General features: G+C 40.7%; 2 protein-coding genes across 2 annotated transcripts in view; one reads left to right on the top strand and one right to left on the bottom strand.

The window, feature by feature from the left end:
• LOC145901595 (dynein axonemal heavy chain 6-like) overlaps nucleotides 1–3,346 on the top strand; it is a 45,902-nt gene extending 42,556 nt beyond the window's left edge. The window contains exons 79-81 of the mRNA XM_082989331.1: nucleotides 2,050–2,213; nucleotides 2,341–2,563; nucleotides 2,954–3,346. Of these exons, the coding sequence (XP_082845457.1) occupies nucleotides 2,050–2,213; nucleotides 2,341–2,563; nucleotides 2,954–3,057 (491 nt within the window). The 3' untranslated portion in view covers nucleotides 3,058–3,346. The remainder of the gene's footprint in view (nucleotides 1–2,049; nucleotides 2,214–2,340; nucleotides 2,564–2,953) is intronic.
• A 168-nt stretch (nucleotides 3,347–3,514) lies between these two features.
• The window catches only part of LOC145901596 (A disintegrin and metalloproteinase with thrombospondin motifs 9-like), a 44,827-nt gene continuing 21,261 nt past the window's right edge, over nucleotides 3,515–27,080 (bottom strand). The window contains exons 7-40 of the mRNA XM_082989332.1: nucleotides 24,665–24,705; nucleotides 22,465–22,570; nucleotides 21,727–21,876; nucleotides 19,588–19,729; nucleotides 17,259–17,375; nucleotides 16,751–16,896; nucleotides 15,612–15,675; nucleotides 15,291–15,428; nucleotides 15,038–15,175; nucleotides 14,530–14,746; nucleotides 14,199–14,389; nucleotides 13,868–14,011; nucleotides 13,631–13,737; nucleotides 13,399–13,474; nucleotides 13,121–13,276; nucleotides 12,760–12,924; nucleotides 12,428–12,592; nucleotides 11,979–12,222; nucleotides 11,637–11,797; nucleotides 11,269–11,442; nucleotides 10,480–11,058; nucleotides 10,091–10,246; nucleotides 9,802–9,978; nucleotides 8,953–9,129; nucleotides 8,647–8,817; nucleotides 8,014–8,196; nucleotides 7,596–7,781; nucleotides 7,230–7,466; nucleotides 7,013–7,107; nucleotides 6,729–6,862; nucleotides 5,842–5,933; nucleotides 5,530–5,634; nucleotides 5,166–5,265; nucleotides 3,515–4,983 (exon numbers count right to left, since the gene is read on the bottom strand). Coding sequence (XP_082845458.1) covers nucleotides 5,173–5,265; nucleotides 5,530–5,634; nucleotides 5,842–5,933; nucleotides 6,729–6,862; nucleotides 7,013–7,107; nucleotides 7,230–7,466; nucleotides 7,596–7,781; nucleotides 8,014–8,196; nucleotides 8,647–8,817; nucleotides 8,953–9,129; nucleotides 9,802–9,978; nucleotides 10,091–10,246; nucleotides 10,480–11,058; nucleotides 11,269–11,442; nucleotides 11,637–11,797; nucleotides 11,979–12,222; nucleotides 12,428–12,592; nucleotides 12,760–12,924; nucleotides 13,121–13,276; nucleotides 13,399–13,474; nucleotides 13,631–13,737; nucleotides 13,868–14,011; nucleotides 14,199–14,389; nucleotides 14,530–14,746; nucleotides 15,038–15,175; nucleotides 15,291–15,428; nucleotides 15,612–15,675; nucleotides 16,751–16,896; nucleotides 17,259–17,375; nucleotides 19,588–19,729; nucleotides 21,727–21,876; nucleotides 22,465–22,570; nucleotides 24,665–24,705 — 5,227 coding nt within the window. The 3' untranslated portion in view covers nucleotides 3,515–4,983; nucleotides 5,166–5,172. The remainder of the gene's footprint in view (nucleotides 4,984–5,165; nucleotides 5,266–5,529; nucleotides 5,635–5,841; nucleotides 5,934–6,728; nucleotides 6,863–7,012; nucleotides 7,108–7,229; nucleotides 7,467–7,595; nucleotides 7,782–8,013; nucleotides 8,197–8,646; nucleotides 8,818–8,952; nucleotides 9,130–9,801; nucleotides 9,979–10,090; nucleotides 10,247–10,479; nucleotides 11,059–11,268; nucleotides 11,443–11,636; nucleotides 11,798–11,978; nucleotides 12,223–12,427; nucleotides 12,593–12,759; nucleotides 12,925–13,120; nucleotides 13,277–13,398; nucleotides 13,475–13,630; nucleotides 13,738–13,867; nucleotides 14,012–14,198; nucleotides 14,390–14,529; nucleotides 14,747–15,037; nucleotides 15,176–15,290; nucleotides 15,429–15,611; nucleotides 15,676–16,750; nucleotides 16,897–17,258; nucleotides 17,376–19,587; nucleotides 19,730–21,726; nucleotides 21,877–22,464; nucleotides 22,571–24,664; nucleotides 24,706–27,080) is intronic.

Below are 27,080 nucleotides of genomic sequence, written 5' to 3'. Positions count from 1 at the left end.
GGAAATCGGCCAAAAGTTTTGCGTTTCAAAAACTGGATTAAACCGGTTTGGAGGTTCCAGTAGCCACCCAAACCGGTTCTGACCGGTTTAAATCTGAAAAAATCCGATCAAATATGCCAAATTATGCCTATTTTTGTTTTTGCCAAAATCCGATAAAAAGGAAAGGCTATAGTCTTGGTGTTTTTCCGGAAATCGGCCCAAAGTTTTTTGTTTCAAAAACTGGATTAAACCGGTTTGGAGGTTCCAGTAGCCACCCAAACCGGTTCTGACCGGTTTAAATCTGAAAAAATCCGATCAAATATGCCAAATTATGCCTATTTTTGTTTTTGCCAAAATCCGATAAAAAGGAAAGGCTACAGTCTTGGTGTTATTCCGGAAATCGGCCAAAAGTTTTGCGTTTCAAAAACTGGATTAAACCGGTTTGGAGGTTCCAGTAGCCACCCAAACCGGTTCTGACCGGTTTAAATCTGAAAAAATCCGATCAAATATGCCAAATTATGCCTATTTTTGTTTTTGCCAAAATCCGATAAAAAGGAAAGGCTATAGTCTTGGTGTTTTTCCGAAAATCGGCCAAAAGTTTTGCGTTTCAAAAACTGGATTAAACCGGTTTGGAGGTTCCAGTAGCCACCCAAACCGGTTCTGACCGGTTTAAATCTGAAAAAATCCGATCAAATATGCCAAATTATGCCTATTTTTGTTTTTGCCAAAATCCGATAAAAAGGAAAGGCTATAGTCTTGGTGTTTTTCCGAAAATCGGCCAAAAGTTTTGCGTTTCAAAAACTGGATTAAACCGGTTTGGAGGTTCCAGTAGCCACCCAAACCGGTTCTGACCGGTTTAAATCTGAAAAAAGTCCGATCAAATACGCCAAATTATGCCTATTTTTGTTTTTGCCAAAATCCGATAAAAAGGAAAGGCTATAGTCTTGGTGTTTTTCCGGAAATCGGCCAAAAGTTTTGCGTTTCAAAAACTGGATTAAACCGGTTTGGAGGTTCCAGTAGCCACCCAAACCGGTTCTGACCGGTTTAAATCTGAAAAAATCCGATCAAATATGCCAAATTATGCCTATTTTTGTTTTTGCCAAAATCCGATAAAAAGGAAAGGCTACAGTCTTGGTGTTATTCCGGAAATCGGCCAAAAGTTTTGCGTTTCAAAAACTGGATTAAACCGGTTTGGAGGTTCCAGTAGCCACCCAAACCGGTTCTGACCGGTTTAAATCTGAAAAAATCCGATCAAATATGCCAAATTATGCCTATTTTTGTTTTTGCCAAAATCCGATAAAAAGGAAAGGCTATAGTCTTGGTGTTTTTCCGGAAATCGGCCCAAAGTTTTTTGTTTCAAAAACTGGATTAGACCGGTTTGGAGGTTCCAGTAGCCACCCAAACCGGTTCTGACCGGTTTAAATCTGAAAAAATCCGATCAAATATGCCAAATTATGCCTATTTTTGTTTTTGCCAAAATCCGATAAAAAGGAAAGGCTATAGTCTTGGTGTTTTTCCGGAAATCGGCCAAAAGTTTTGCGTTTCAAAAACTGGATTAAACCGGTTTGGAGGTTCCAGTAGCCACCCAAACCGGTTCTGACCGGATTAAATCTGAAAAAATCCGATCAAATATGCCAAATTATGCCTATTTTTGTTTTTGCCAAAATCCGATAAAAAGGAAAGGCTAGTCTTGGTGTTTTTCCGGAAATCGGCCCAAAGTTTTGCGTTTCAAAAACTGGATTAAACCGGTTTGGAGGTTCCAGTAGCCACCCAAACCGGTTCTGACCGGTTTAAATCTGAAAAAATCCGATCAAATAGGCCAAATTATGCCTATTTTTGTTTTTGCCAAAATCCGATAAAAAGGAAAGGCTATAGTCTTGGTGTTTTTCCGGAAATCGGCCAAAAGTTTTGCGTTTCAAAAACTGGATTAAACCGGTTTGGAGGTTCCAGTAGCCACCCAAACCGGTTCTGACCGGTTTAAATCTGAAAAAATCCGATCAAATATGCCAAATTATGCCTATTTTTGTTTTTGCCAAAATCCGATAAAAAGGATCCTGTATGTTTTTGCAGGTTTCTTAACCGGTGCGCTTCAAAACCACGCAAGAACTTACGATTATCCGATTGATCGCCTCAGTTTCCATTTCCATCCTCTTTCCATCTTCCGAGATCAGGGAGAATATCATGAAGAACTTCAACAAGTTGCTTTTGGAGAGGAACCGGAAGCTGATAAAGAGGTTGATGATAAAACGTTTATGGAATATTAATTGACCGTTGGGTGACCACTGGCTGAATCACTTTTTTTATTGCAAACAAGCTTTGGGACAGTTAACATTGTCCTCATGATATTTATCTTATTTCCAGCTCCCGGAAATCACGGATGGCGTGGTGGTTCACGGACTCTTCACTGATGCGTTCCGCTTCGATACGGAGACGATGTTGATGACGTCAGAGAGGGATCGAGTGATGAATGAGAGGATGCCGCTCCTCCACATGGAACCGAAGATGGATTTCGCTTCTCCGGTTGAGGATTACCAGTGTCCTCTCTACAAGACAGGAGCAAGAGCAGGGGTTCTCTCCACCACAGGTTGGTTCCCGTTGTCTTAAGATCGAAAAATTTGGCAGATAAGAAACAATTTAATTGTTTTGGGGTAATGCAAACTTCAAATGTACTAATAATATTCCCCAGAAATCTAGTTTACCAATAAATGTCCATAAAAACATAATGGCTCAACGTATTCCCTCCGAAAATGTGGAGCAGAAAAGTTTAGTGCGAAACTGAGAAACTTGAAGGTCCTAATTTTCAAATCGGGTGGTTGCAAATTTGTTGTTGTGTAAAATCTATTCAGGAACCATAAATAGATTTTCTTTGGACAATCATAGCTCAATTATCAGTGAACTAGATTGCTAATTACCAACATAAACCAGCTTTCTTTGGATAATTATTAGCATTCAACTTTATGCGTTTTTTTTTCAGGACATTCCACCAACTTTGTGGTGTCCGTGCATCTCCCAACCCAACAACATCCGGACTTCTGGATATCCAGAGGATCCGCACTGCTCTGTGGTCTGGCCGATTAGGGAAAATCCCCATGTGTGATAAAGTTTAATCGTTTTTGTGCCTTTGTTTCTTACGTCATTGTAAATATATCATAGGTATTTTGTGCTCAGTTCATTTTTTAACGCGATTGAAGCAAATATTCCAAATTTCGATGTTTATTTTAGGTTCAATCCTTTGCGCAAGGTAAAGGTGACGTCAAAATTATACCTTATTTTATTCAGAACATATTTTTATATCCAAGTTCGAGAAACATGTATTTCGTTTTGACGTTGTGTTTTTGTACAACTATAATAAACGCATATAAACCAATTTTTGCATATTCAAACCGCATTGCAGTGAAGTTGTTAACAGCTTTTCAAAGTAAAATAGAAAAACGTCACTTACCCACGCAACCTTCACACTCCAATATTCCGAAACCAACACGCGGGGAATAACATTTTGTTCTGTTTATTACAAATCGACGTAAATTGTGCAACAGTTGAAACGTCATCACAGATACGACAACAACAGCACGTCACTAATAAGTTAAAGCGCCGCGCGACGTCACAATGTCAAGACAATTGTGACGTCATTGAGAAACTACAAGATTTTTGGCGAAACTTTCAATACGCGAGAGCAAAAAGCAACAGGCAAAGGGGAGTGAAGCGTACTAGATGGAACAGCGACCGCGCTGTCGGATGAGCGCAGGGACCTGCCCTTGAATAAAATGATTTCTATGCGAAGCAGCCGAAACGCGTAGTATCGACGAACAAAGTAACGAGAACGGTCAAAGAAAGATGAACGCAGGCGACACAAACAGAGGTGAGGTGATTATAGTTGGATGCTGATTATGGCAAAATACAACAGCTTTGATCTAAGGGAGGCAGAGTTTATGGAAGGAGGTTTGGGCCACAACCACTTGCCTAGTTCGGGAACGCAAATTGTGACATTGACGATTTATGTGGTTTCACGTAATTTGAAACTTTAATTGCTTCATTATTGGCAATTTACATATTCCAAGGCGAGCTGCATGAGCCCAAAATGCAAGATGAAATTAGACTAGTTAACGCACAGAGATATTATATCAACGCACAAAAAGGCGAGAGCATAAAATTTAGACAGCTGAGAGGAACCCCGCATTTCAGGTACTGCATGTCGGTACTAAGGCACGGTCTGTGGGACAACGGGCGGTTGGCAATGGAGGTTGGCGCCAAACACAGAGGCAAGTGTATGTGTGTGTCACGTGACGCGGGAGGCAGTCGTGCGCATCGTACCACGTGATTCGCAAAAGTAAAACGGCGAAACGACGCGAGCCCTGAAAACAGCGACCACCCGAGGTTAAGTGGTCAAAAATACTTTGTGGCAAGGAGCGGTTTCAGGTCATTGTCTGTATTCTTCAGGGGGTTGTGACGTAATAATGACGTCTATGTGGTTTAAACTTATGAAAAGGGAATAATAAATACTGATGTAAAAATACTTTGCGACGAATAAATATAAACTTCAAATTTCACGTCACTCGATAGTATGACGTAACAGCCACAATTTGTTGCAAAACAATGGCAAAACATACTGTTCATCATCGGGCAAACGTAAGACTTCCAAAATAACAAATTTTGTAAAATTCACGATTTTCTAAGCGACGGATCGATTAGTGCAATCACGTGACAATTTTCTATTGTGACATCATACAAAAATGGCGAACCGCTTTGGTCCGCGACGAGATTCGAGAAAAATAAAGTGGAGGAAAACGATTGTGCACAGCGACATCTGGCGGTTTGATTGGAACATATATAAAAATGGCACAAAAATTTAAATACTTTATGACGTATAAATGAAACAAACAGTTGTTCTAAAATAAACAAAAAAACTAAGAAAAAAAATAATAATAATAATTATAGCAGGAAAAATGAAAAATAAAGTTTTGACGTTTGTACGTTTGAGGTAAGCTTGAAAACCTTTCGATGGTTCTGCAAAAAAAAAAAACATTTATCAATAAATTTTGTTGCGTGCAACTGTGTGCCTTTCACCACCAACTTATTTCCAAGAATTTTTGCCAATTGACGAAGTTGTCACACAATTTGGGGTTTCCAATTAGAGAGTGTCACACAATACGATTAAACGACCAAAAAGTGTAAGTTTGATAACTTACCACGCCACTAGGTGTCGTGCGCAAGCAGAAACCCATATTTGGGATCAGGTAGGCAACTACTGCAGTAGCCACCACATGTGCCATGCACAACGTCTCCACTCTGAAGAAACAAATACAAATAAAACTGTAAGTTAGGTGCATTTAGTTGACAGCCACACAGCACTGATAGCATTTAGTTCACAACATTTTACGTAAATTCGTGTTGATTACAAGTCGAGCATCATCTTCTCAAACACAAACTAAGCGAAACACTTTGATGCCCCAAAAAGAAATTGTAATTGTATTTTGTATTTCCATCTGACTGAGGAATTTTTGAGCTCTATATTAAAAGTGATGTTTTCAAGGTAGAGGGTTTTTCACTTACATGACTTTTATGCGTCCTTCTGACCGACTGTCGTCCGTAAGAGCGCCACGTAGTGTACGGACTGACAACGAAACCGGTTCCTTCCAAATTTACCCGGAACTTGCCCTTGAAAAACATGTAAGGTCAAATTTGTGCATATGCGAAAATAATATCCAAGTACAAATACGGTTGTCCGATCGACTTCAAAAGAGCACGTTTTGTTCATTGTTTTATTAAAACATTGTCAACAGTAAAATTGTGTAAACTATCAATATATATAAGGGTAGTTTCGAGGGTAAGCGTATATATGTATTTATGTATTTATATAGTTACCTGTGGGCAATTAACTCGGCTGTAGCAATCCCCTGCAACGCCAAAAGCTACATTCAACCCATACACTGTCGAAGCGAAAGAGAAATCATTTGCTGAAAGAAAAATATCGATTTAATTTACAGTGGAATGACACCAAAAGTACGAAAAAATGTACTGTGTAACCAAAATACAACATGCCAACCTGGACTAAATAGTATGTTAAAAGCAAAGCAACGACCACCATAGGAAAAATATTACTAGCTTTTGACAAAACCTGAAACAATCACAAAGGTAAATTTGATAATCTCCTGTCAAAAAAGTTAAGCCCTTAATCCAGGTCAACAAGGCCGTTTAATCCAGGTCATAAAAGTAAATGACGCCAAGGATTTAGGTCATTGCAACTAGTGTGACGTTTGTCACCTTGCTACATTCACGACCAAGCGAAATGGTTTGCCGCCATTATGCAGCCAGAAGCAGAGACAAAAGCTACTACTTTTACGAAATACCCTTGCTATATTGCAGTAAATGTTAAGTTAAGAAAAGGTTGTTCGTTAGAATACCTCTTGCAGAATATTTATACACTAAAATGCAAGAATTTCATTCAATTACGGTGAAATAAAGTTTGTTTGAGGTGAGCTGTGCTATTTCAGCAAAATTAGTCAGTTAAAAATGTTTTTAAAACAAGAAGCAGAAATATACTGCTATATTGCTAACATAACCCTGAGGAAGTCTCGCCGGATGGCAGACGAAACGTCGGTTTCAAATAAACACTAGAAACTTGAGTGCCAGAAGAACAATTCTGATCAACAAGAAGCACAAGTTTTGCAACACCAGTAAACACAGAGTTGTGCAAGTGGCTTGAAAGCAACATTTCAATTTCCAACTTTATTTGTCAGGATAAATTGTACCTATAATCCTCATTGCGTCGACATCAAATCGAACTTTGCTGAATTGGGTTTTGCCGGCGTCAGGTCGATCGTGGTGGCAAGCACAGGAATCGTTCCTGGAACCGTTATTGGGACATGTGTCGGCGTTTATCAACCTGAAAAGCAAGGAAGTTGCAATGACCTGAACTAACGCAGCAAAACGATTAAAAAAATTGGATCTCTAACTCTGTAACAAGTTTTCTAGTCAGCAGGTCTTAAGGCAACAATGATTTGACTTTGGACATAACGTAATGTTTTGTTTCTACCTGTATCCGTAGATTTCGGAGAAGTTTTCTTCCGCTCCTGCTGGAAGCGTGAGGTACTCGGTCGGATGAGAGGTACGCATGCCCTTGCAGTAAATCTGAATGTAATTTTATTGGACATTAATTTGCCGTTTTCTTCGTATGCAATCGTTATTAGTTTTCAAAAATACATTTACAATACGACCTGCTATTTTCAACATTGTAAGTAAGCAACCTTTACCTTTTTCATTTGATCCTGAATCTTCAAGTAATATTCGGCGTCACGGTCGATGCTCTGTTGCGCCTTCAAGTGTCGACATGACGTAGGAAGGCATGGTTCGATTTCGCAAGTCCTAACTCTCTCCGGTGGAAAAGACGGGATAGCTTCACAAACAGCGTCAGCTAGCGGTGCCAAGGTGGCGCGGTCTGTGCACACTACGCTGCGCACGAGAGTCCCCTTGCCACAGGTTGCCGAACACTAACAAATAGTTGATGGTTTAGGTAAAATAAATGCTAGTGTTCATTTAAAGGTTGCCGTTTTAATGCCTAAAAAAGCACCGATAATCAGGGAATATGAGGAACAAATGTTCCATTTCGCGGTAATTACCTGAGACCAGGATCCGATCCGCCACAAGACGGTTGATCCGCAATTTCCCCGATCGCAATCCCTCATTCCGTAAGGTTTCCTCCCGTGGTCACACGTGATTGCCTCGCGCTGTCGATACGTCTTCGGGTCAACGTAAGAACACGTGACGTTGCGACGTTGGATGCCCGGCCCGCATGATCTCGAACACTGAAAACAAGGAAGTTAAAAATAGGGTTTCGGGTTTTCATTTTTTTAGGTTGCATTGCACTGGTTCATGGTTTCGCGAAAATATCTGAATATCAGACAAAAATCACAATGATTGGGTAAAAATGAATTTTTAATACAAGTGTATTATTTTGGATTAAAAACGAGCAGCTGATTAAATTGCTGGTATATTTATTCAATCCAAATGAGTAGGAATCGTTGATTTCTTTCCCACCTCTGACCAGGGGCTGACATTCCATCGGGCTGTGCATGGCCCTCTGTTGCATTCTCGTCTTGTGATTGGTTGATCTGGCTTCTGAGCGGGGTCACAATACCTCGGATCGACCAATCGCATGTCTGGAGTTCTTCGGCACGTGATCCTTCGAGTCGTAATTCCTTCCCCGCAAGATTTCGAACACTTAAATATTTTTTTAATATTGAGATTGAACTTGACCATAATAACCTTTGAACTTTGAGGAATATAATGCATATATTAGTCGTTTATTTTGCAAACCCTATCATAACAAAATAATTATTTGCAGATAAGCAAAGTGGAGCCAATAATATGAATTGTGTAAGCTGCAGACAGATGGCCACTGTTTATTTGCAGGTTTAGAATTGTTAATCAACTTTATAGTGTCGATGATAATTTGCTCAAATGGAAGGATTTGTGTTTGCATGAATGATTCTTTGATAATAAAACTTTTTACACATTGTGATAAATTGTCAGGGAACAGAGACAGATTTACTAAATTCGAATAACAAACAACATCCAAAGATTGTCCCAAAACGTTAATTAATGTCAAAAGAGCAATCCTGTTTAAAATATTTTTATGTTAAAAAACAATAACTACACTTAATATCCCACCTGACTCCAGTCCTCAAACGTCCACTCGAACGACGGACAATCAGTGACGTTGCACCTCATGACGAGATCTGGCTTGCTTGTGACGCCACAAAGCATTGTGTTGACGACCTTCCGTTTGTATCGACATTTTACACGTCGACGTTGGACGCCTTCGCCACAGCTCGAAGAACACTGCAAAGAACAAGCGTTTCGATTGTTACGAAATAATGGGAACATTGTCGAATTATTGTACGATTTCGAAAGGCGAAAAATAAAGCGTATCACATTGTACAACGATTTCTCATGTTTCAAGGTTAAATGTTTCACCTTGCTCCACCGTGAGACCTTCCACCGCGGACACCTTCGTTGCTTCACGCATCGACGAACTTCGCGCGGTTTTCCTCGCCGCAAGGAGGCGCACTGTGCGTCTGGAACTACTCTTCCATCCGGACCCACACAGTCGACTTGCCTTCTTTTCGCTCCTCGTCCGCACGTTACAGAGCACTGTGACGTAACATTGATGTTTGTTGAGTAATAAAACAATGGCATACAGAATAAATAATTTTCAATTGCGGTCATTTTCGTTTTCTAGAATTATAAATTTGTTTTCGCGAGTATTTTGCCCAGTGAGTTTTCGCAAATAAATTTTGCGGTAGCAACAAGTCTATGGGGTTTTGCGATGATTGTTCACGACTGAAAGAGGGTAAAGAATTTAATCTGTCCATGTAGCGTCAAGAGATATCCAGGTGGTGATAAGCAAACTATACATTTGTAGTTGTTTCTATGATACAATTATATTAAGTTTCAAGTACGATAAATATTGTGAGTAAAAACATGGAATGTAACACAACGAAACATAAACGCACAAAACACCGAACATCATATTGTATGAAATCACAGCATATAGTTTTGTTCCGATAATAAAATATAAGTGTGCAAATCTAAAGATGGCATATTTCACGTGTGCTTTCGACTGAGCGTGCTGGTTTAAAGAAGTTGAGAAAAATTGTGAACAATTTACCAACCAACGACCACTGGGATTCGAACCCTTAACCTTTCGGTTTTCACCACGCGAAGGTGAAGCCTAACCCCGAATTACGTCACTACTGCCTACGTCACTCCACCACGTCAATATAAAAACGATGACTCATAAACTTCGTAGTCAAATTTTCGTACCGCGCCCCAAGCTCCCTTGCGCCACCTGTGGTGGTTTGGACACGATCTCTGGTTGCAAACATTCAAGTCGAGAGGTTTCATCATGACGTCACAACGGTGGTTGTACGTGTGTCGATTGTCAGCCATGACGCAGAAAACCAATCGGCTCCTCTGTCCGCCGTTGCAAGAGCGAGAACACTGTGACGTCACAATCAACAGATTGTTATTGGAGAATTAAAATCGACTCAATGAACTTTAACACCGGAATGACGTACTGTTTTACGTCATGAGTCATGACGTCATTGCTCACCTTTGACCAGGAAGCGACCTTCCATCTTGGACAGGGATCAGATTCGCAAGGTTCGATGCTGAGGGGTTTTTCCCTGTCTCCGCATGTAGCGTTGTTTGACAACGATTGGCACACCACGACCCTCTTCCTTGTACCTCCGCCACACGTTGACGAACACTGTCGACATAAAACCGTGTGAGGTTTATTAATATTTAGGGTGTTCTGTATCACACCAGGATTTCAAGACAACACAATTATTTGTGAGCAATTTAAATCTTCTTGATTGTATTTTTATCTTTTGTTTACGAGGCCATGGTTACATTCAGGTTTCAAGAACCTACCATGCCGACAAGAAACGACAATATTGTTCCAACCACACAAACAGAAATGTTTAAAAATCCCAAACTTACATGTGACCACGTCCCAGATATCCATCTTCCGTTAGATCTTCTTTCTCCTTCCTCTGCGCTTCCACGAACCACAGTGTTCGTTGCGTCATACGACTTGCGTGATTTGATCACGTCGACATGTACTGGTGGGGAGGTTTCTGTTGTCCGTTGTGTTGTTGTTCTTGCTGTTATTGTAATGGAAGGAGTTGTGGTTGTCGGACGTTCCGTTGCTGTTGTTGTCGTGGATGTAGTTGTCAATGTGGTTGTTGTTGTAGATCTTGTTGTAGTGGTTGTTGTTGTAGGTCTTGTTGTGGTGGTTGTTGTTGTAGGTCTTGTTGTAGTTGTTGTTGTTGTAGGTCTTGTTGTAGTGGTTGTTGTTGTAGGTCTTGTTGTAGTGGTTGTTGTTGTAGGTCTTGTTGTAGTAGTTGTAGGCATTGTTCTTGTCGATGTTGCTGTTGTAGCGCAAGGTTGAACTTGGCACACTTCCCATTTCAAGGGACGCGGGTCGTTCGGACAATACAGGTCGTCGTCATAGTAAAGACCTTCGTAGGCACATCTCACGTGACGTGTACGGGTTCCCTCCCCACAAGTTTTCGAACACTGAAAGAAAAGTTTGAATTAAGCCTTGTGTACACACAAATCGGTTAACCGGAATATGAAGATTAAAACGACTTTTACTTTGTCTACCCAAAATTATTTCCGGCACTGTTTATTTAAAAGAAAATTATGGCCATGACAGAGTGCAAACACAACTGAAAAACAACAAAAGATTTACTGCAGTTGGTTGATGACTTAACATCGACATTTTACCTGCGTCCAGGAACCTGTTCTCCAAACCCCGAAGCAAGATCTGAGTTCACAACTTTCCCTTGACGCGGGTCTTTCTGCAGGATCACATATTGACTCATCGGCTTCCGTGGATCCCAGCCGGTAACGACAACTGACGTACTTTTCCCTGTAGCCGATGCCACACGAGGCAGAACACTGAAAAAAGCACATGGATGTAAATGGCAGTTACGTTTGTGTGGAGTTTTTAACTTTTTAGCACGTGTTTGTTTGGTCAAGTTTTAGACAACTATTACATCGTACCGCATTTGCTTTAGGTCTTTATTTCAGGCTGCTAAAAACTCGCATTTCAAAGGTTTTGACACAATGTTAAAGGTATACAATTTACTTACTGGTGTCCAGGATCCCGTCCTCCACGACGCCCCCATGCGGTTTCGGTTTACCACCATCATGCCGTTCTCGTATCGGTTGCCCCGGTAACCTGAACGCGCTGATCGGGGCGTCGTCGTTGCGAGGGTGGGTACTGGTGGCGGAAGTAAAGTCGTTGTGAAACCTGGAAATTCAAAAGTGTTTTAATGGATTTGTCCACGTATTAAATTATGTCTATGCACATTGAGATACATTTTCTGATTCTATGACGGTCTCGCAACCTATAAGTCATTTTAATTTGGGACGCTTGTTTTCAAAACATTGTGTCGAAATATCTTCGTCAAAGCAAAAAATAGATTACTGACCTCCAGTGGTTGTTCTGTACAAATTCCTTTCCGCCATTCCTCGCATGACAACCGACGGACTATTGTCGTTATTGTACGTCCTTGAAATACCGCCAGTGACGTCACACTTTCGTGACGTCAAGCAGGGGCGCGTATCCTTCAGCAAGAGGGCAGTTTCGCAATTGTCGTCATCCACTTTGCGTCCGGTAGGACCAACGCAATTGTACAGACGAACAGAGGTGCCGGAACCGCACGTCACAGAACACTGTTTGTGAAGTAAGAATAACGTTACAAAAGCTGTTGAATTTATAAACTAATCAGTTCAAGCGGTGAACATATTAATTATTTTTGCATTCTCGTGTTTATTTCTGTTTCTTTCAAAGAATGGGGATCATTTTTCATGATTCTTTAGACCAGTAACAAGTTAGCATTTGCATAAAGTGCATTTGTTACAAAAGAGAATAACTTACAGGTCCCCAGGCCTCATATTGCCATTTGGCACAAGTCCTTTCCCTGCATATCGTGGTTGTCGATGGTCTTCTTCGTCTGTGGCATTCGCCATCCGGTCGCACTGTGCCTCTGGCACTGCACCAGACACGCCTTTGTCGTATGCCAGTGCCACATGTCACCATGCACTGTATTGATAAAAGTGGCAGTATGTTTAACGGTTTAAAAAAAAATATTTTTTCAAATTGACAACTAGTAATACATTTTGTTGCAGAAACACGGAATGCTTTACATAATAAATATCTAGCGGCACTGGGATTTGAACCCACAACCTCCGCCACAAGCCACCACTTACCGGTGAGAATGCGGATGCGACCCATTGTGGACAGGCGAGGTTGTTGCAAGTCCTCGAAGCAGACCTGTCCCTTTCATTACACTCGGAGTCTGGCAACTGACGACCTTTACTGTCGCTACAATTTGCCGATCTTGTCTGGATTCCACCACCACAACTCCGGGAACACTGAAATGTTATGAGGTATGAGTATAATGTGGTGGTATCGCCAATTCTTTCCTGTCGTATGGACGTTTGAGTTGATTACATATCTTAAATACCAAAAACCTTACAACTACTCTTTAATTTTTTTAGCCACATTTCCTTTAACTTTTACAATTCACCAACTACGTTGATATTTAGGTACAACGGCTGTTCCGCCTACCTGGCTCCACTCCCCGTATTGCCAGGCGGTTTCAAGACATTCCCCTTCACACACAACCACACCACGTGGTTTCGGTTGAGTGCACATCGAGTCGCTCACTACCTCCACCTTGCGGCTGTACGTCTTGGGAACGCTACTGCTCGGGATGTTGGAAACCTAAAGACAAAATTTTGTAAAAAGAAACTTTAACCCATTTTACAATCTACTGTGCTGCAAAATATTGCATAAAGGCACGATTTATTCTCCAAACCATTACTTTTTACTATAATTGGACTTACCTTCCGGCATTGAAAGTCAAGTTTTTTTATTCCAGTCCCGCAACGCACAGAACAATCCGAAGGTTTCGGATGCCAGCTAAAAATACATCAGAAAATTAAGCTAAATTTGCAAACATTTTTTGCACAAATAGTTACAATTTGGTGAATTTTGTGGTTAACCAATACATTACATAAAAATACAGAATAACATATTATAAATATGATACAGCCATCTAATCTAGTTGGAACATACTTTAGTTGGCATCTGGCGTTGCAAGTTCTTATATTAGAATTTGGTTTGGCGATATGCTGGCATCGTCTGTCCGACACAATCTGGTTGTCTGATCGTACACACTGAATCTACAGAAACAAAAATGAAATCACAATCGAATTACAATCAGATAATAGCCAGAATGGTTAAAAACCACAACAGCTTTTACCAATGTAATTTCGACTTGAACAAACAATGCTGGTTGAAAAAGTTCTTTACCTTTGCCTTCGTCTTCCCGTTGCAGACCCTGCTGCATGGACTCCACGGTCCGTTTGCATCCCATCTGTACGTCAGCCTGTCGGTCACTGGGACGTTGTACTTGTAGCTTATGTGAGGTGGCATTAGGTCCCCAGCGGATAAAACCTACAGGGGTGAAAACGTCGCAATAAGTTTATTGATAATCTATAAAGAGAGACCGATTTTCCCCAAAAAGTAACCTTTGTTTCACATTAAAGCTTACAAGCTAAATAACAGTTTATCCTGTGAGCTGGTGTTAAAAACCTACCTACACATATACCAAAAAATGTTAAGAATAACCCCAATTTCTTACTTCTACAATAATGTCCATTCCAATCGCGTTCGTGCAGTTGACAGATTCAGTCACCCGATCCGTACCACTGTAGTCACACAAGTAAATATATTTTCTAGTGCTCCCGCGCGACCTCTGGTGGATGCGGTGCTTGTTTTTCATCACGCTGCGGTTCCCGTTCAACAAGTAGTTGCCGTGTGCGTCACGAAGAGCTGAAAAAGTGACGATCAGGTTTCAACCACAAGCAGCTCGAGGACGTCACGACAAATAGAGAAGTTACTGTTGCGAGTGATTCATTCCAACAATTGGGAAAAATGTTTAAAATAAAACTTTGTGTCACTATTTAATTTACCAAGGTAATTGTAGTCGTCGGGGTCACCAGTGTATGATCTCTGTGTGATGATGATGTTGTTGGCTCCGGCAGGTATGACCACAACTTGGTTGTAACCAATGTTGTAACCTGCATTGTAACTGCCCTGCACCGTTCTGCACGCACTGTTGTCGCCATTACAAACCCCACAATCGTCGACATTCGTTCGAGAATTAAGCACGTGGTCGCATCCAGCTCTCTGTCAAGGTCAAGTGAAAGTTGATGTAGAAACTGATGTTTTTGAAAAGTATTCGGTGATTTTATTTTAAACATAAAAATGTAACTAATTGGCCTGGAGGTTTTCGCTTGCATCAGGAGTAACTTTTTTTTTCATAATAAGTCATTTAATTTCCTATCAATTTGATTTGAACAAGTTCAACCAATGGTTGCAAATGTTCTAAATTTTACATTTCTGTTCATATCAAAATTACAACAGATACGGAGCAGAAGCATTGAAGAAAAATGTATTTTATGTGACATAACAACTTACTTTACATATTCCTTCCACACAAATATCAGTTGTATCGGGTCCGCATGGAGTTCCGTTGATGACTTTAGGCTTGAGAACATACCAGGGTACAGCGTATTGATCCTCGGACTGCACTTGACAGATCAGCTTGCAACGATCCTACATAAACGCACACCGTGAAGCTGGTTATATGTGAAAGAAATCCAAAAGTTTCCTGAAGCTTGTAACCTTATGATCGTAGTTTAGCGTTTATTGTGAACACGTGACACTTTACCTGCAACAGAATCCCGTCGTATTTTGGAATCCATTTGGCGTTGGGGGCCACCCCCCGTATACGATGTCTATGGTGCCTAGCCCAGTTGTTGTAAGCTGCGCACTGTTCGGCACGAAAATCGCGGTCGTCAGGACATTCCTAAATAAAGTTAACTTGTTTTAGTTTTAGTTACAACGGGAATTGGTCGTACGTAATAAATATATAACAATCAATATTAAATAAAAGTAAGTTGTTGATGTTCTCAAAAAACACCTTCATTCAGTTTAACTTTTAATAAAAACAGGAGTTTTAGCTAAAAACGTGGTCACTTTCCAGTTTTACCTGAAAGTTGCAAGGACGAAACTTCTTTCGTTTTCCAGTGCAATATCTTCCTCCATACTGAGGCCTAAAAATAAATAAAGTTACAATGTGAACCTTGGACTAAAATCCAACCAGAACCACTCACAGCTCCCCAGAATGCCAGTTAAAAACCCTATGAACCTTTCTCTGTTATTGTTCGTAACATCAAAATCACAATAGTTGAAACCAAAATTCAGCAGTTTTGTCAATAATTTAAATCAACATAATTTTGTCGTCATATCAACAGACTCCATTTATAAAATGTAATTATCATTGTTATTATCATATAGCGTTATTCCGTTTGAATTTTTTACAATTGAAAGTGTGTTTAATAATCCGGCGCTCGGTGGTATCAGTTTGAACGATGACATCTTCCCGAAATCTACTCAAGACTTTCGACAAGTGGTTTTACCACCTCAAGATCGACCACTCATCACTTCAACTTGAAGTGTTTCAACGGAAATCCACAAAACCGCGCTTTTTTCAACGTCATTATTCGTGCTGAGCGCTTAGCGGCGTTACGCCATAATGTCGATTGGCGGTGAATTGTGTTTGTGACGTCACAAGTGTGATTGTTCGCCACATGAAAGGACGCCGCTGTTCGGAGTAATGAATGGGAGGTATCGATTGAGAATGCGGTTAGTTGGGGCTGATCGAATGCTTCAGGAAATCTACTTGGTTTCCGGGCAGGTGTTAATCAACCGAACAGAGAAAGAGAAATGTTCAATGTGACAGCAAAGGTGGATTTAAACGTGCTTAATATCACGGCCACATTTGGGCTGTAAATATATCAAGACCTTTCCCACACAATACGTGTTGGTGAATTTACTTCAAAGAAGGATGTAACGGCGAGTGAAATTCTCCGCAGCAGGTGTGAATATGAAATGACATTTTGGATGACCTGAAGGTTCCTTAGAAATTGCCATTTATCTACCAGCAAGTCAATTTTGAAATCTGTCATCGCGCCCCACGGTATTGCAGCCAAACTGGATCTGAGCCATTATTTTTCTTATTTAATAAACGAATATTTTGATAATATTGGGACACTTTTCTTGTCAATGTTTAGGACTTTGTGAGTTATTCTACTTTTGACAAGTGTTGCATTGTTACGTCACACATACTTTGGATTGTCGCAGGCTCTGGTGGCGCTTTTTATTCCTCCTCCGCAAGTTCTGGAACATTCTCCGAACCGACTCCATTCCCCCCAACTCCCGTCTACCGGGACCCTCTGGCGGTTTTCGGGGACGCACTTTCCTTGTTGGCACCACTGTTAAAATACAAATTTGTTGGCATTCAAGATAAGTTCATTGTTGCTAAATAAAAAATATGAGAATTTGGGTGAAAAAATTAACAAAACACATTTCGTTTTAAAAAAACACTTGATTTATTCAAGCAGAAGTTTCTGAAAAACTTTTACTGAAATTAATAAATAAATCAAAACTGCAGAAACCATTGTCGTATCGCTTGCAACTCAAGCTGCTTCTCCTTTGTGTAGGAATCACACAGTTTTCATTGAAACAGGTAAAATGTTCCATGTGGGCAGGATAACCAAGTGTCACAATCAATAAAACCCAAGGGTAATGAAGCATCCGCTCCCTAAACACCTTATAATGATCCTCATCAACTCACCATCCTCTTGCTCCGGTCTCCGCATCTCGTCCCATCCGCCCACGGTACATGGGGAGTCCTGCATCCATGACTGATGTTCTGGCTCACGCACCACAATCGAGCGCACGAGTTCTGGAACTATGAACAAAGGGGTATAAAATTATCCGAAAAATACAAGTCTAAAACCAGCACCTGATAAAACGAAAAAGGTTTTTAAACAGTCAGTCTGTCCAACATAGTGTACCATAAATTACTGAAAGTATAAAAGGGATCGTGTTATGCGGGAAGATACTTTTACACCGGGTCACAAAGTTTTTTCCAAACTTGTTCCACATATAAGCCTATGTGACATAGAAATCTAGTAGTATTTTCCTGGTGTAGTAGTATTTTCCTGTTATGCGTCGAAGAATCATTACTCAGTTGAATAAGTATCACAAATCTATGAATGCTGCAGACAGGTGTACACCCTGTTTCGAACTGTGTACACCTGTCCCCAGCTTTCATTGATTATTATGGTTCTTTTGCGCATATGTAATATCTCAAATCTGTTTTAATCAATTGTTCAGAAGTATTGCAGACACATGAAGTGTTTTGGGGGAAAACATGATTTATCTTTTGAAATTACCTCGGACAAAACGTTGTCGACTAAACTACCACTATTTTCACGTCTTCCAAGATTCGGTCAAATACTATTTTATCTTTCAACACGAAGCCAGACAGACAGACAAATTAAAGGCTTAACATCGTCCGTTGCAACGCATTGCCTTACTGGCTTGTGTTTCACAGACAAGGGGGTTGCAATCGAATACTTTAATCCAGTTCTTTGTGGAATAGCAACAAGATTTCCTTAATAGAGAACTGGCAAAAAGTCAAGTTAAACATGCAAAAGCCCAATCAACATTGCAATTGCGTCTCTAAACTGCATTCTGTTGTTCTATTGGGAGCACAACATTGCGTGCTGTGTCGTGATGGGATTCGTTACAACCAAGATATCACAACATTTTCTCGTCAATGACAGTTACGCAACGAAGCGACTTTGCCAAATATGGTCAGATGACCTTGTGGTGGATAATAATTAAATGCAAACTTTGGTCTCCGTATTCAAGTTTGCACGCTCGAATAAAATTGACTTTCTCGTGTAGTTTTTTCCACCTAAGCCAGCATCCCCCGTCCAACTTTACCTCCATTGTTAGATCACAACATGCTGATCAATCTCTCTATTAGAAGTTAAACAGACCGCGACGTTTGTTTGAAATCGCGAAGAAACGCGAGAGCTTTCCAAAACTCTCACGCTTCCTGTTCAAGTCGCGGTTAATAGAATTCACATGCGTTGGCGTAAATCTTCAAAGGATTCGCACCAATCGTTATGAATCGCGTTATAGAACACACGCTTTGTAATGAAAACCAGCGTCGAAAGATGTCGCGTTGTGCTGTCATAATTGAGCTCGAACATTACGTCATTGTTGTATTTTGGCAGCTGGTGGATTGGGGGGGAAGGATAAAGGGGCGTACCGCTAATGGACGTGTCAATGTTGCCGATATGCCTCTTATGTACTATTGCCTGCTTATCTGCGAAAATGTGATAAGACGCTTTGAGGACCACCTTGTTTGTTAAACAACGCGAATGACACAAGAAAAAACAATTAGTTATGACATATGACATGTTTGTCAAAAACATTTCTAATCATTTCTGCATTGCATGTATGTTGCGGCATCGCCGTATTTTTTCTCTATTCTAAGTGCAGGGAGAGGGGGAGGGGGGAGGTAAGGTTTCGTCGGTTTTAAGGAACACGAAAAATGGTTGAATCAAAAACGTCGGTTTTGGTGAAAACAGCCAAAAAACAATAAACCTTCGACCACGAAATAACCCGACACAATGTTATCAGTACAATCAGGAGACGGCGGCGCCGATACGGGGTCAACGGGCCACAATTTGGCGGCCCCTAAATGCAACATTGGGCCGCGGCCACAGAGCGTTGTCCTCACTTTTGTAAACACTTATAATTTTAGGTCGGGCGGAGAAGTGTTGTTACAGCTGTGCCGTATGGAGTAAAAATTGTGCAAATTGCACGTTTTCGGGGCTGCTAAGCTTGATTTTGCGTGCAGCGAATCGACAACAATGATTTTCCTTTCGATTTTTTACGCCCCCGGTGAGGAGGGTAAACCGGAGGTAACGCATTTTTGTATAAAAATAGTGCAAGATTATGTCGAGCAAATTTATCTAATTGATTTCCGCTTGTTTCATAGAATCGAATTAAAATAATCCGTAAGAATTAAACAGACCTGGTTTGTGTGTAAGTAATTATAATCCATTTTCAAGATAAACCTAATTTCTTATGTTTTTTCTCACCATAAAGTTGCAGTACGTCACTCCTTTGCCGTAAACAAAGCTGCATTGATCGTTGGCGTCGAAAACCTCGCCAGGTTCTTCTATTGGGAGGGGGAGGACACGTTGTGGCGGATTGTCCAACAGACACTGACCGTTGCCGTTGCTGAAACAATATACACTTTGTTAATCACAATATCCAATTGCAAACTTGTCATGCAAGTGATGGTGACAAGAAACCCATGGTGACAGAATCATTGACAATCACATTGCGTTATACAGTCGTACGCAAAGTGGCAGAACCAAAGATCGTAACATAGTATAAGTAGAGGAGTAAAAATTGGCCGGAAATTTGTTTGAAGTCGTACGGTGACGTAAGCGCATTTGGGCAACAAGAAATTGTACCTTTTTACCCTAAAAACGCACTTATTCCAATCAAGGAAGAAGAAACACACAAAGGATCGTTTGAAGAAAGTAATCCTCGTTTTAACACGAGCCCCCGAATCCCATCAGTCAAGTTGTTATCGTTATTCCTAGCCTCGTGCGTTGCTCCGGTTACCGCTTGCTGCTGCTGTTTATTTACAGTGAGCTCGTCACTCGTTACCTTGGAGACAGGCGAGGTATGTGGCATGCAAAGGACAACAGTGACACGCATGCCAGGGTGTCACATGGCGTGGCAAGTGCCACCAATGGCTGAGTGCTTGCCATAAATCAGTCACGTAAATAAACGCTCGCTCTTTTCGGGCCAAATTAAAGAGGTTTACGAAGACAGACAGCGGATGATGAAAGTGACCTTGGAACGACCTTCACAGCACGTGTGGAAAGTTCGAATCCCCTTGTTTTTGTTCTAACTTCTTTGACCGGTTGTAATGCAAAGCGCAAAATCCCGTCAAAGGCTTGCATCAGCAGGGCGGAACCGCGTTTGTTATGAAGATAAATCGGTTGCACAGAGAGGACCAAGTCGTCCACATATGCCGGTGACCGCGCTCGGTACGACGATACTTACATTAACCAAGTGTGGCAAATCGTTCGCCCACGTTAAACTAAAAGGACTCAAATTGCCACTTTCACATTAAAACATTCAGTTTACATCTAACCCGTATTAAAAGCAATGCTTGCGGCAATTAACCAATTGGAACAGGTAACCCGCTATTAGAAGAAGGCAGCGAAATTTAGGCCGCTATTGTGTACAACACAGTAAAGCAACAATTTGACACACCGCAACACAAAGACAACGGCGCCACTTTTGCTTAACAGAGCACGTGTCGAAACACTTTATCCTCAGCGGTAGGGATGCGGGAAAGGAAATTTTAAGCCACCGTTGGAGCGGAACAAGTTAAGTAATGTAGAGAAGCAAGGGGGCGACCAGCTTTTCCGACGATGATCAAAGGCAGGAATGTTAATGCTGCGCTACTGCTGCATTACGAAGGCGCCACTTGCTCGCTTTGCCGCTGCAGTTTGAAATACGACGGGCGTTGACAACGTGTCGCTTAACCCACATTCAATTATGGAAACAGTAAACTTAGTGACTCGTCCCAACGAGAAAAAATATTAAATGGTAATGTTCTGCCAAATACTACTTCTTGTCATGTTAAGAAATTACTTGAGGTACTGTTTTGACGCTATTTAAAAAAAAATGGATGACGTTATTGTGTGTGAATGACGTAATCGTTAAAGCTGTTTGACTAGCTGCGCAACCGCACCCACAGAGAGCAGTTAAGACTCTTATCATGTAAATCTTCTCTTTTACGTAAAAGAAAAATGTTTTTGAATGTGATTGGTCCCCAACCTTTGTACTGGGGAAATTTAAATCCCTAAGAACATTCGGGCTTTAGATAAACCCCCGAGAAATACGGATAAAGCTGACTTGGGCCTGCGGACCAAATCTATCCCATTTGATCATCCAATCTGGCCCCCCAGTTGGTATAAATTCAGGTTGTTTGAAAACGCTGTTCATTCGACAGTTTAATCTTATTTTAGCACACGTTTTTTTATCTTTGTAGCTGCAACTTTCAAACGTTAACTATTGCAAAAAACGTTAGTCCATAAACTATGATTAAAAACATTTTTGTCCACTTTACACTCGCATGGACAATAGGCCGTCTGCCAAATTCTTGATAATTTAAAGTCAAAATAAAACCAAGAAAGGATGCCAGTACTTACTCCAAGAAGCTCGTGATGTACTTGGCACTGCACTTTGACCATGACCATGGACGAGCGTTGTGATCCAGGGTTGGCGACATGACGTTCAACTCGACAGCGCGCCCTCTAGCGTCCAAGCATTTTTCATTGTTGTCGTGGGGTGCGTTGAATCTGTAGTAAAGGATGTGTCATTATGACGTAACATTTAAGGCTCTTCCATGAACAAAGAAAAGAGACAGACGCAGTTGGTTAAGATTAACAGCCACACTTCGTTTCCGTCTCTACCAATTCTAAAATATAGCAGTGCAGGTTTTATGACAAAACAAAGGATTAGAAGGAACACAAACCATGCACACCTGACGCAAAAATACGTTTAATGATATCACAGTCTCTCACCTTTGTGACGTCACATTGCACTTGACGTCATCGTCATGCACCATGCTGAATCTGCACGCCACCATGCGGTTAAAACAAGCCAAAAACATAAGTCATTCATGCATGAAATAGAAATGGTGTTATTGTTGCAGCAAAGTATGACAAAAACGCAGATAAAAAGTGTAAGTAATAAATATAATGTACTGAAGTACAGTTGAGTGGAAATAGGCATAGGATCCTCGGATAAATCGGCAGGCGTGCATTGAATAATGACGTCCACACACCAAAATGTTGTTGTCAAGGTGACATTTTGTTAAAATCGGAGGCGGACATGCAAATAGCAAACAATGCCCAGTTTTCACCAACTTGCATGATCGCACTTACTCGTGGCCGATTTCGTGAGCGATGGTGAAGGCTGTGCTGAGACCATTATCTTCGTTAATGGAGCAACTTCTTTTAAGATCGCACATCGTACCGAGTTCCGCGAGTCCTGCAGACACAAATCGTCCTCTTAATCTGATTTTCTCAGGATCACGCCTTTGTGGTTGCAATTCGTTTATGAGTAACTTAACACCATTGTTGCGGCACAATGGGCAAGAGGTTACTTAAGATCGAGGGTGAAAAGGCGAGAAAATGTCAGGTGGGTTCAAAGGTCAGTTTAAAGTAATAATATTAATTTGCTGAACAATCGCGTATGATTGGTAGTTCGATTATAAACAATTTAGGAGCATATATTAAAGGACAGTGAACTTGTTCTTGTGTTTTAGTTTGCGATTAAACTTTAAACATTTACTGGGGGTTGGAGGGTTTATCGGAAGACTTAGACCCTAAGTGAGACATAAATTTGACCTCTGACCTCTTGCATCGAGGTAGGGAACAATGCCAACGTGTAACTCAACTCTATCACACAGGTGTTAGGTAACAATGCAAACTGACAATATAAAAGAATGCTTTTGTTCGAATTTGACCAACTTGACGGATTTGGCACGGAGCCGAATGTGGTTAGAATGCGTAAAAATCTTGGCACGAAACTTTAAATTTGCTAAACTCCAAGGGGCTTGTGGTGTTTCGTATGACACAAATCTTTCAATATTTAAAATGTGCTTTACACCTCTTGTTGTCATAGTGATAACGAACGTAAGACAATCTGCACAAAATTAAGTGCCATATTTCACAAGCAGCAAGCAATAATGCAACTTGTCGACCAAATTTAAACACATACTGACTTAAAACAGCAAAAATTGCTATGATTTGTGATGCTTTGTCAGAAAACGTTTTACTACAAAGCTCGAAAAGCCTTAAAATCCTGTTAGGAGAAGATAAGTTGTAATTTAGGCTGAAGCCATTGATCACCGCTGTTAGTTTGACGTGAAAAACGTCGGTAAATCGGATTTGTGACATCGTAAACTCGTCACATTGTGTTTGTATAAGATTAGGTTGGGTTTTAGGGTAGAAATTTAACCCGGGTTAGCCCCCAAAACCCTGGGTGAATTGGGTCGGTTGGGTAAACGGTACCCAGAGCCAATCCATCAAACTCATCAAAATAAGGTTTTGGATTAGTTTGGGTTCGTTTATTTTAATTTTGTCCGGAAACGAGCTTCGAAACGGGGGCAACTGCATGTTTCAGTGTTTCCTTAAATATTTATTTGACGAGTGATTTTTTTATTTCAAAGAATCTTTGATTTTTGGAACAATGTGTGTTACTGTTGTTATTTATTTGTAGTGACCCTTAGCTTTATTGATGCAATTTTCAAATCAATTGCATTTTTGCAATTAACCAAAACTTGCATGTAAAAATGCATAAAGCGTTTTCTTTAGAAAATTTCTTTAGAAAGAAGCTACTTTTCCCGAAAGTCCATTGCGCCATGTGCGTATGTTTGGTAATTGGTTGTTTGCTGTTCCTTTGAAAAGTCGAACTCGGTCATTTTCGTGTCATTGTGCGCTCACAATTGCCTCGAAACCGACCAATCAGCATTTCCCCCAAAACACAACACAGGAAGGCGTCGCCCATTCCAAACTACTTATTAAGGCATCGAGACGACGCTAAACGTCGCAACGCGATTTGCCCAACGTGCGGTTTCCCTTTCGTGACGTCACAAATGTGTCGTTGTCGCGTCATAATTACAAGCTGAAAACCCAGCGATTCTGGCCGTCTTTGACCTTGCACGCCCGTCAAGGTCAAACGGTTCCCACCATTTTGATTGGGCATCGTATCATTAAACTTTAAAAATTATTCGTTGTTTGCTTTTAACCAGAAAACGGAATGTTGGGGAATCACCCGAATCATGAGGAAGGTGAAACCATGTTGACTTAAATCCTGGAGTTCAAACTTTACGGGCAACTTATTTGGAACTAACAGTTTTCGGTGCCTTTATCTTGATACATATCTTGATAATAATTTTTAGGTACTGTGCATAAAAACACAGCACATTTTGGTACAAAATAGAATTCAGTTAAGACATAATTAGGGAAAAAGATTAATTTCATTGCTGGAAATTTAATTCCCAATATTAGATTATTTGTGACGTAACAACAAATAAATCAAAATTTTTGCCAAAAGGAAACAAACAGCAATTCGACTTACCCAAGGTATCGCAAGCCGAAGTCGATCTACAGATGTCCTGCCTGAAAAACACAAAAAAACGTTACGAACAATAATTTTATGAGGTGTAAAGGTTTCATTGGATATTCTTTGTTCTAAAAATATATCGCCAACAAAAGTGGGGCGTCATAAAAGGCTTCCGTTCGTCTGCAGTCACAACAAACCATGTTCTGTTGAAAATATCACTGTCGCTTTCATTTCGTGGATGAGCGAGTTCGCTTGAAGCATCAAAGACGGCCGCAAATTTGATTAGCGAAGTGTTGCAAGCCAGACACCGCAACGATTCCCACGTAGCTCGCAGTATTTTACGTGGCAGACAGAGGTACATTATACTTTTTTCTCTTAGCAGTCGCTTCAGCGAAAATCTTTTTTCAAAAGTTGGATTTGGATTTGCCACCAACGGCGCCAAGCAACCTTTAAATGCCAAATTGAACATTTAAACCCAAACACGCCGCTTTACAACAATAAAGGATTGTGACGTCACAACGCACACGAACAATCGCTGTGACTACCGTGGAAGGCATATGGCTTGACAACACAAACAAGCCACCGAAACGTCACAAATCGTGCGTGTTTCGTCACAGATGTTCCATTGTTTGTTCATCACAAACAGTAGAAGTTCGCAGAGTTATTTCCAGAATTTTTCGTTTGCACCCAAGACAATGGGTGGGGCCTGCAAGGTTGTTGACCCAAGAAGCTCACCCGGTTTTGTGTTGCTGTAACTGAAAGCTGTGTGATTCATGGGTGTGTAGAGGCGGGTTGCATAGTGGGGTTTCATGACTTAAGGTTGGCTGTTTCTAACGTTGCTACAATGCAGAGGGCACATGCTATACATTCCTTGTCAATATTGGTTACAATCAACAAAAATGTTTTGTTTTCAACGTTTGAAAAATACCGGGAAATCTTCCGGAAAAGCAATTCTTATTCTTATAACAATACAAATGTTTTCAAAGATTATATTTAAATAAGAACTGAAAATGCTCGTTGTATTGTGATCGCCAAACCGTGTCGAATTTGTGGCGATACTGTGGCGCTAGATAAAGTAACAATTGCAAAACTCTTGCATTCTAATGCACTATACAGGTCGGTACGAGCCGAACATTTCAGATAAGATCAACTAAAAACAACATTTCAAAGTCCCCCTCATCTTCCCATTTAGCCTCAGATCAAAGCGGAGATTTAAGTTATCTTAATTCGCGGCTTGCCACGTAACAATGGCGCGCTTCCATAGAACAATGCTTTGTTTACGCAGAGCGGCGAATTAACTTGAGCGCGACCCCGAAAAATTCACTTTCTCAAAACTCTGCGGAATGTTCGATAATAGCGAGGGGTGGCGGGCATGGAGGTCTAATCCGATCCCAAAAACCGCGATCTTTTCATAATGGGATCGTATCGTTTTGTTTTTGGCAATCTTTTACTGAAGTTTAGGTGAGTAATTGAGCTTTTTGGAAACATGGCAAAACTGTTTTTTGTTTATTTTTTGAATAGTTTTCTTTCTTTACTGACATTTTTTAACTGGTTCATCTCCATCTATGAACATTATTGCAACAATGACCAAATTTCGAGTTGTTTTAGTAACGTTGCGACCTAAACACCAATTTTTTGCCATCCCCAACCGACAAAATATCGACACAGAATTCCACCGAACGATATGTTTTCGACTCAATAACAAACCGCTGCGTATTCCACGAAGGCCGAAAACACGAAGATCGTGTGTAACCGCCGAATCCCGCTAAACCGCCGGCATGTTCCTTGTTTTACGCCGACGAATAACGTGAAGGAATGTTCAATCGGTCGAGGATCATACGATTAAATTACCGGTGGTTTATATGGGAAGGGATGCAAAGCCGCCCGATCCCATAATTCCCAAATACTTCTTGTATCATTTCAAAAGCAATGTAAGAAGAGTGACGTAGGCGTGTTTTGAATTCCTTTATTTTTGCAACAATTTCTCCTATCAAGTTTACCGGGGTCGAGAGCACAAGCAAACCGCTTATGGATTGGAAGGGAAAACAAAAAAGAGTGCACTGCGCTTGCTAAAATTGACAAATTATTGCGTTTAATCTGAGAATGGAAATTGCCTGATGAATGAGCACACTTGGCGAAGAAATTTATGAAGATAAATTAGTAAATTTTGTTCAGTCGTTCTTCCTATTCAATTTTTTTCTTACAGAATTAACCACCTAAAATATAACAACAAAACCGCAACAAAAGAAATCAAATTTATCAAACAAACCGGCGGGCCAACACCCCCCTTCCCTCACACCAATAACCGATTGTGATTTAACAAACCCCACCGGAAGATCAAACCGCGACATTACAAACATGGGGTTTCGAACGCGACGGCGATGCCGACCATGACGCGACGCTCCAAACTTAAGTCTGATCCTGTATTCCC

Source organism: Ascidia mentula, chromosome 5 (assembly GCF_947561715.1).
Source record: "Ascidia mentula chromosome 5, kaAscMent1.1, whole genome shotgun sequence".
In the NCBI taxonomy this organism is placed as follows: Eukaryota; Metazoa; Chordata; class Ascidiacea; order Phlebobranchia; family Ascidiidae; genus Ascidia; species Ascidia mentula.
This window is presented reverse-complemented; position numbering and strand designations above follow the sequence as displayed.